At 45.4% G+C, this 7998-nt stretch overlaps 6 protein-coding genes across 6 annotated transcripts in view; 4 read left to right on the forward strand and 2 right to left on the reverse strand.

Moving 5' to 3' along the window:
- CYBJADRAFT_187741 (J domain-containing protein) overlaps positions 1–1650 on the forward strand; it is a gene marked incomplete at its 5' end in the record, with an annotated part of 2737 nt that extends 1087 nt beyond the window's left edge. The window contains one exon of the mRNA XM_020217275.1: positions 39–1650. Coding sequence (XP_020073050.1) covers positions 39–1488 — 1450 coding nt within the window. The 3' untranslated portion in view covers positions 1489–1650. The remainder of the gene's footprint in view (positions 1–38) is intronic.
- Positions 1648–2545, forward strand: CYBJADRAFT_182212 (uncharacterized protein). Its single transcript, XM_020217031.1, has 3 exons — positions 1648–1966; positions 2039–2266; positions 2331–2545. The coding sequence occupies exons 1-3, from the start codon at positions 1757–1759 to the stop codon at positions 2436–2438; spliced, it is 546 nt and encodes a 181-aa protein (XP_020073051.1). The 5' UTR covers positions 1648–1756; the 3' UTR covers positions 2439–2545.
- A 135-nt stretch (positions 2546–2680) lies between these two features.
- On the forward strand, positions 2681–3116 carry CYBJADRAFT_182213 (uncharacterized protein; the record flags this gene model as incomplete). Its single annotated transcript, XM_020217032.1, has 1 exon — positions 2681–3116. Exon 1 carries the CDS (start codon positions 2766–2768, stop codon positions 3114–3116), a length of 351 nt encoding a protein of 116 aa, XP_020073052.1. The 5' UTR covers positions 2681–2765.
- A 44-nt stretch (positions 3117–3160) lies between these two features.
- Positions 3161–4354, reverse strand: KRE9 (Kre9p). Its single transcript, XM_020214014.1, has one exon. The coding sequence runs from the start codon at positions 4042–4044 to the stop codon at positions 3223–3225; it is 822 nt and encodes a 273-aa protein (XP_020073053.1). The 5' UTR covers positions 4045–4354; the 3' UTR covers positions 3161–3222.
- Positions 4355–4628: 274 nt separating this feature from the next.
- MRPL38 (mitochondrial 54S ribosomal protein uL14m) lies at positions 4629–5258 on the forward strand. Its single transcript, XM_020214015.1, has one exon. The coding sequence runs from the start codon at positions 4762–4764 to the stop codon at positions 5158–5160; it is 399 nt and encodes a 132-aa protein (XP_020073054.1). The 5' UTR covers positions 4629–4761; the 3' UTR covers positions 5161–5258.
- Positions 5242–7998, reverse strand: part of CYBJADRAFT_160016 (uncharacterized protein) — a gene marked incomplete at both ends in the record, with an annotated part of 4144 nt that continues 1387 nt past the window's right edge. Inside the window, 4 exons of the mRNA XM_020213498.1 lie at positions 5242–5790; positions 6027–6035; positions 6056–6078; positions 6147–7952. Coding sequence (XP_020073055.1) covers positions 5242–5790; positions 6027–6035; positions 6056–6078; positions 6147–7952 — 2387 coding nt within the window. The remainder of the gene's footprint in view (positions 5791–6026; positions 6036–6055; positions 6079–6146; positions 7953–7998) is intronic.

Here is a 7998-nt window from a genome sequence, read left to right on the forward strand (position 1 = left end):
CAAGACCGGTGCTATTTTCAAGTGTTCTACAATGGCAGCCAGACACAGAATACTGAGGTTCCGGTATCGAGGGCTAAAGCAGCCCGAGCTTCCCAGACAAGAGCTACACATGCTCACGCAGCCAGGGTACAAGCTGCTAGGGCTCAAGCAAAGGAGTTCCCTACTCGAAGCCATATTCAGCAACAGAACTATTTTGATCTTCCAGCCCAGCCCCAGACATCCCAGAATCAGGCAACTTCAGGTGTGAGAGCTACATCTGCCGATGTCCCCATTGGGACTTTCAATACAAGACCATTCCCAGCTACACGTTCATCTGGTGCCGATGCTCCTACTAGACCGTCAAGTCGTGTCTTCAATCAATACAAAAGTGCGAGTGGTCGTCCATCTCGTACTGCAATGGAGGATAAGGAAAAGGTGGATTTTTCATCAAGCTATGAACATAAGGCCAATTGGAATGCAAGGTCAACATATTCACAGTCTTCAAACACCCCCAAGGGGAATGTTTCGAATAACTTTAAACCAGATGTCTACGATTTGGATCAAGAGGATTTATCGAGCTTATCATCAATTGAGGAGTACGAGTATGAAGCCTCTTTCAATGGGAAGAGAAGCGAATTTAGTAATGGATCAAAAAGAGCATTTGAGAGCTCTGCTGCTAATAATTCCGATGAAGCTTTAACAGTGGATGATTTAGATAGTCTCTACGATTCTGATAGCATGGGAATCAAAGAGCCAGGGGATCACCCCGTATACACTTCAGATAATTTCATTGATCTGGATGATGATGATGACGATGAACCAACACTCTCTGTCCATACTTTGACAGCTAATCCAAATCAACCAATTGCTGTGGATGACTCTGACACTCCGAATCCTGTAACAGAACCATCTGTTGGATCCAGAGAAGGGTTCACAGGTGAAGATTTGAATGGAAAACGGAGAAAAATGGAGTCCACTGCAGGAAATGGCAATAACCAGGATAATACATTTGATCTTGATAATCTAGAATCACCTCTCAAGGCCACCAATGAAATCAAACTGGAAGATCTGGGAGATACTTTGAAAAGGACCTTGAGTGAAAATGGGCCTCGTACTCGAATCTTTACCAAAACTGACCTGTTACTCAGCGATTCAGACGAGCAGGATAACGACGACGAGGATACCTCGATATGTTCACCACCTTCTCCCTTTGGCCAGGCACCAAGAGACATCAACGATCTAGTTGGATTTGCCGGGAGATATGGAGAATATCTGGAGTACAGTCTTAACCATCTACAAGTCCTGCGTCGTGAACAGGCTCAGAGGGAAACCATCATCACGCAGAACTACAGAGACTTGATCCAACCTGTGAATAGAGACCTGCTTGAGATGGCACTGAAGAAGAATATGGACACCTCTCGAGAGTCGAAATCGCTAGAACAGAAGATGAAAGAAGCAGTGGTCAAGTTCAGAACTTGTGTCGATGAATTCAAGGGCGAAAGGGACTAAATGGAAACTAAGAAAGTCGCTATATCATCCAAATGTAACGGTTTACTTTAATGAAAATAATGATGATATCATAGAGGAACACCAGCAGAAATGAATATGACTGTGGTTTGCAATTGGAGCGTAGCTATTGGCCCAGTGCGATGGTGGAGCGTATAGCCAGGCGTCGAAAAAAATGCTAGAACCCCTGGTCCGGGGAAGTAGTTATTCCTGTGCCAACAACTGTGCAATCGACGTGTTCAGAAGAGCATAGGACGAGTCAGTGATAAAGATGGGGCAGAAGGTATCACGGAGTCTTCCTAAGACAGCTAGCAAGACCGTTGGTGTTGTTAGCAAGAGAATGGAGGCAAAGGGCATCAGCGTGCCAGATCCTCTTGTGAACAACGATGTGCCCAAGACACACGAGGAAAGAAACACCAACGCTGATCAGTTCGCAAACCGTATAAGAGTGGACGAGATTCCTCTGAAGCTTGATGAGAACGTGAGTGTGTCTCTGTGCCCTCTCTGAAGGACGTGTTACTAACAAGCAGCCACCCCCCTACGCGCTCTCTAGCACCCTGCTCTGAAGACACTACGAAACAGAAAGATCCTTGACGATGCCTTGAAGCAAGACACCCAGGAGACCGTCAGACCTGGCACGTTCGTTGCCATTGTCGATGATCTGCAGCACTATTCGATGGAAGAGGTCCAGCAGAGGTATAAGCTTACGGATGAGTTTGTGAGGATCTTGAAGAATGCACGCTTCTCCGTACCTCCAAGAGTTGAAGTTGCCGAGGAGAAAGTGAGTTCCACCACCATTGGGCCTAGCTTGTCTAGCAAGTCATACTAACATCATTTTATCTTAGAAATCCCCGGAAGAGCGGGCAAAAGAGGAGGAAGACTTCCTCAACAGAACCGTTGAAGCTCCTTCCCCAGTTGAGAATGCCCTCGACCAGCTGATGCGTCCCAAATGAGCTTTGCTTTTGTATTGTGATAGGTATAGATCTAACATTCAAGTATAACTGTACATATATGAGAGGATTGGCCTTGTACCTCTGCTTTTGAATGGAATAAACTGCCCTTCATGTGAATATGATTGTATGGGTGATGAAGATGGTGTGATGACATCTGCACACCCAAACATCCGCACACCCAAACATCCGCACACCACGTCTTGCCCTAGTGGCGAACGCGACGCGTAACGGAGGATTGGAAACACACTTCACGTACACTTAGCACATCCACAACAAGGGAGACAACCTGGAGAATAGGATCATTTGCCTAAGCTTACGTATTCCAACATGGACAAGCCAACACCAAGAGTGGACCAATCTATTGCAAACCAGTTTAACGGACAGACTGTGCGTGTTGTTGGGAGAGTTGATGGCATCAACGAAAGCGAAAACCGTATCAAGTTCTATTCACCATCGCCAAATAACGAGAACGTGATGGATCTGACCTATTCACAGGATTTGAGCTTTAAGCAGGGCCGTTGGTACGAATGCGTGGCGCGTGTGATGGGTACTTCAGAGGTGAGAGCAATTGACAACACCGACATAGGAGAGAATATCAACGAAAAGGCACTGGCTGGGCTGATCAAGTATACGCACAAGTCTGCTCCTGCTCTGTTTTTCGACCAGTCGGACTATTAGTGCGCTGGAGATTGTGTGTGTTCAATGTATAACTACGTGTATGTGATTTGTTACGAAGTGGTGTATTTGTAGATACATGGACTATGATGAATAAGAGAAACAGTGGTCAAGCAGATGAGGTGGCTGAAGATGACAACGAGGTACGACTCGCGGATCTGATTCTAGAAGATGGGTTATACCAGCCACCGTTATCACTAGGGTATGGTGCTGGTGATGCCCAATTTGCTGCGGACGAAATGGTGTATGACCAACCTGGTGTTACCGTGGAAACCTGTTGAAGCATGGTTCCGCCTGTGAGAGTGGAAAAGTACGTGACTGAAGAGGTTGGGAAACGACGAGACCATGTAGTTGCAGTTACTGTGGTGCCAGGCTGTGTTTGCATTGGAGCGTACCGAGTTGGCCCAGTTTGTTCGCTGTATGGCAGCGAGAATGAAGCTGACAGTGCTGTGCCTGTAACCGCAGTGGCACCGTCAGCTGCTAGCGACGTTTGCGCAGTTGGCGGATTCGTATCATCACCACTTGGTTCAGTGGAGCCCGTCATTCCCGTCAATGTGAATCTGTACGTGTAGTGGATCGTATAGCCGTTATCTGTGGTTGCGTAGATTTGGATGTAGTACTGCCCATCTGCACCGAGTGACGCAGGAATGGACATCGTCTTCGAATAACTTGAGAGCTCGCTAGCCTTGACCGTTGTCGAAGTTGATTTGAAACAGTTGATGTCACTATTTGGGCCTGTACAGACCAGGAATGTATACTTGTTCATGTCGGTGAGTAACGGATCAGCGTTGGACTCAATCCACGTAACTGTGACGGAGACGGATGAGCCAGACACAGCAAACGTCTGGCCTTTTGTTGGGTTGGAGATCGACACATCACCAACAACACAGGTGAAGAGACTCAGCAGACACAGTGCAAAGTAATAGAACATCTCTGAGATAGAACAGTGATGAGCAGTGCGTGGATCAGCGACAAAGGGACGATTCAAGGGAAGAGAAAAAGAAAGAAAAGGGGACAAGAAACTGTTGACTGTGACGAGAAAATAAGTCGCTTCGAGGTGTATGCTTCGGGTACAGGAAAAACCGTTGAAAGTTTAGGCGAGGCCCGGGACCAAACGTGTGAGACGTATCGAAACGAACGAGTATGAGGCTCTCTGGTGAAACTGAACTGGTTGATCACGAAAAAAAAAAGGTATTGAGAGCGACGTGAGAAGGGACTCAGCTGGAAGTGTCTTGGAGTTCTTTTATACAAAACACGAGCAGCCCCCAAGAGGAAAGAGAGAAGGAACTGTGAAAGGGCTTATATAGCAAAAAATTTGGCGCAGTGCGTGGAAATCGACAAGGCTGAGTTGTTTTTGATCCTTTGGGTTTATTTTAAGCGCGTGTCTGACGCACCGGAGAAACTTCTCGGCGTCTGAGCAACTCGTTAAGATGTCCTTCGCAACTTTACGTAATTTGTCCTGAAATTCATCTCGGAGAGTTGCGAAAAATACGAAGAGGGATAATTTCCGTATTCGGTGTTTTCTTGCAGCTTTGTGGTGTTTCTGATCGAGATGTCCGGTTTTTTCGTTTTTTTTTCAACACTTCTTCGAGGACGTAACATACAAAGGAAGGGTAGTATTAACGAATCTTGGAAGGGGGAATCAAGGATGCTTTATCTCAAGTCCATGCTTAAGGTGATCGACAACTCCGGTGCGCTCATGGCGGAGTGCATCAAGGTGATGGGCAAGTCGCCAAAGAACTATGCGTCTGTTGGTGATGAAATCGTGTGTGTCATCAAGAAGGCCCGTCCGATCAGTGCGCAAATCACCGGTGCTTCTGCTTCGAACCGTGTTAAGAAGGGTGATGTAGTACACGCAGTTGTCGTTAGAACCAAACAGCCGATCCTCAGACCGGATGGCTCCACCATTAGATTTGACGACAACGCATGTGTCTTGATAAATAAGAACTCTGAGCCTATCGGTTCCAGAATCTCCAGTGTGGTGAGTAGGGAGCTGAAGGAGAAGAACTTCAACAAGATCGTTGCAATGGCTCCAAAGGCCATCTGAATCGCACAACGAGCGCTAAGCATACATAACATTAATATACATTACCCTTGTACATATTGGAATCAAATGTTTCTCTTCCATTTAGCCTCGATCGTACGCATCGATCAGTCTTTCAAAATTTTGTATCACCCGGTCACTGCGTCTCTTGTAATCGTCACTCAGGTCCATCAGCTTTTTATCGTCATCTGGTGCCGAGTACGTTAATAAGTCCATCACCCTAGAGGACACATTCCTTATCTTTAGAACGTCTGGGCTCTCAAAGTGACGTTGTGCAAACTGTGCAATTTTATAATTCACGTCAAACTCCAGCTGTGAATCATAGCTTTCAGGTGAGGATGGTATATCGGTAAACCTGTCGACAGATTTGTTAACGTGCTGCTTAGTGTCAAAGTCATCATTAGGTGTGGGGAGATATGTCTCGCCTCGTGGGTCCATCTCCGCCTCCACCAGCTTCCTTAGATCTTCGTGTCCATTTGCCAACTCGGAGAGCTTCAACTTAATCTCTTTTTCTAGCTTCTCACACTGGTCCAATGCCTCGTCAACCTTGTCAAAGTTCAAAATCACGTTCCTTCTATCGTCGTATAACTCATCGTTGCTATCCATTCCGCGGCTCGGAGGTGACAGCGGCATCTGAATAGGTGAAGAGAAAATCAATGGATCAACAGTATGGTTCACTGGGAGACCAACTGATCTATAACGATACCGATGTGATGATTGGTCCATTGCGCGCCACAAGGTTCAACATCCTTTGAGATGAGGTTGTTTACATTCCTCAAGAACACCTGTTGAAATATACGCGCCCGCTGCCCTCCGCACAATACATCCAAACACCAATGGAATGGGACATCCAGACACCAATCACATACCACATCCAGCTACACAACTTCAAACATACAACGGATAAAGGTGTCTTACAGTCTATAGTACATGGAATAGTGTGTATGTATGTGCTCAAGATCGATGTCACACATTGTGCTCTTTCATACGTGCTTCTCTTTCCTCCCTGTTGCGTCTTCTGATCTCTTCCATTCTTTGATAACTCTCTTCATCGTCATCAGAAGAGGAGCCATCTTCATCCACAAGCGGAGACGATACAGTCGGGGTTGAAATAGTAGAGGACTCTACAGATGGTGTGCGTGTTGATCTCTTAAGTCCAAGTGCAGCCATTCTCTCTTGCATCTTCTTTTTTGCCTGTTCTTTGATGTATGCCTTTCTTTCTTCTGCGCTTGAAAAGGTTGGTCTTGATGAGGATCTCTCGGTCTGTGATCCAGAAACAGTTTGAAATGATGAGACATTCGCTGGAGATCCAACAGTTGGTGAGCCTTCAGCTGGTGAGCTGACTGTAGGAGGAATATTTGCAGGAGGGCTCACAACAGGTGATTCATAAACAGGAGGGTTCACAATTGGTGCACTAGGTCTAACTCTTTCCTTAATATCTTCAACTCTAAACTCCTTCACTATTTGTTGCACTTCAGGGTGCACGCCAACCCCTAGGACCCATTTCTTGTACTCATCATTATCAACATTAACCTTGAGTTCTTTCAATACACTTGAGGAAATGTCCTTGATCGAGCTCTCGACATCACGAATCATCTGTTGGTTTTTTGAACTCTCTTCTTGGATCTTAACAGCCTCGGTGCTTAAACTAGTAGCATCCTCGGCAAGTTTCTCGAGGTTTGGATCGATTGGTTTACCAGTCAATTTGGCCATTTTCTGTGCTAGTAACAGTTTACTTTTGGCCTTACGTCTATCAGCGTCGGTGATTTCACCATTTGGTCCTGTTCCAATCAATGCACTTGGATTATTCAATCTGAACAACTCTAACTTAAGAGCCTGGATGGCTTTCTCCATAGATAGGATCTCCCCAATGAGATATGGAGCGTTATCCGTCAACTGCTGGACTTTAGACTTTAAAAGAGTGCGTTCATCGTCAACTGTACGTTTAGGAAGGTTTCTCAGTTGTTGCTTTAAAGTCTCGATGGCCAAAAGATCCTCTCTTTCACGTTCTTCGTTATCAACAGCATCTTCTTCACGTTGAACCTCAAATGCATCCAATAAGATCTTCTTCTCGTTGATTAACTTCTTCATTTGTTCGATGTTCAGCTTTTCCTCGTGTAGTACTTTATCAGAAGCCGCAGCTCTTCTTCTGTGTCTTGCAGACGAAGTTATCAACTCATCATCATTGTTCTTGAATCTTGATCCGTCAATTTTTGAATGGCTTGACTTCTTCAATGGCTTGAAACTGTCTTGAACACGCATTTTATTCTTCACGTCATCTAAGATCAGCATGCTCGAAGGTTTCAAAGAGTCTGGTAATTCATTAGGAATCTCTGCTCCATTCAATCTTTTGTATACAAGCCACATTCCCATTTGGAAAGTTTCTCTATCCAAATGAGTTTGATTAGGTCTGGCAATCAGATCCCAAACCTTCTCCAGATCTTCACGATTCAATCCAGATTTTCTAAAGATCTCGGCACAGATATCTGAGCTCAATAAACCCTTCTTTTCGGTATCGTAATTGTCAAAGATCTTGTTGAACAATTTCTTTTCCTCTGGGGTGACTTTTGCATCTGTCAAATAGCTGTAAGAGTTGACATAGTTTTGGGACTGAGCAACCAGGTTTGTAATAAAGAAACTGTTTTGACCAAACCCGGTCTTTTGTGCCTTTAGTGGTTCAAATTGGCCATTGCCTGTTCTTAATGGAACCAAGCCTGTTGTCTGTGGTTGCAGTCTAGTAGCACCTCCAGTCGGAATAGGGATCAAATTCTGTGGTTGTGGAGGAGACTGCTGGCCTGTTGCCTGAGAATTCAATGGTACTAATCCAGTTGGTTGTCTCTG

The sequence above is a fragment of the Cyberlindnera jadinii genome, assembly GCF_001661405.1.
Source record: "Cyberlindnera jadinii NRRL Y-1542 unplaced genomic scaffold CYBJAscaffold_1, whole genome shotgun sequence".
Classification (NCBI taxonomy): Eukaryota; Fungi; Ascomycota; class Saccharomycetes; order Phaffomycetales; family Wickerhamomycetaceae; genus Williopsis; species Williopsis jadinii.

Excerpts from the sequence above, each read along its gene's own strand:
- CYBJADRAFT_182212 (XM_020217031.1), top strand. The coding sequence starts at position 1,757 with ATGGGGCAGAAGGTATCACGGAGTCTTCCTAAGACAGCTAGCAAGACC. Across the intron at positions 1,967-2,038 it reads CTCTGAAGCTTGATGAGAAC|CACCCTGCTCTGAAGACACT; the intron begins GTGAGTGTGTCT and ends CGCGCTCTCTAG. Across the intron at positions 2,267-2,330 it reads TTGAAGTTGCCGAGGAGAAA|AAATCCCCGGAAGAGCGGGC; the intron begins GTGAGTTCCACC and ends ATTTTATCTTAG.
- KRE9 (XM_020214014.1), bottom strand. The coding sequence starts at position 4,044 with ATGTTCTATTACTTTGCACTGTGTCTGCTGAGTCTCTTCACCTGTGTT.
- MRPL38 (XM_020214015.1), top strand. The coding sequence starts at position 4,762 with ATGCTTTATCTCAAGTCCATGCTTAAGGTGATCGACAACTCCGGTGCG.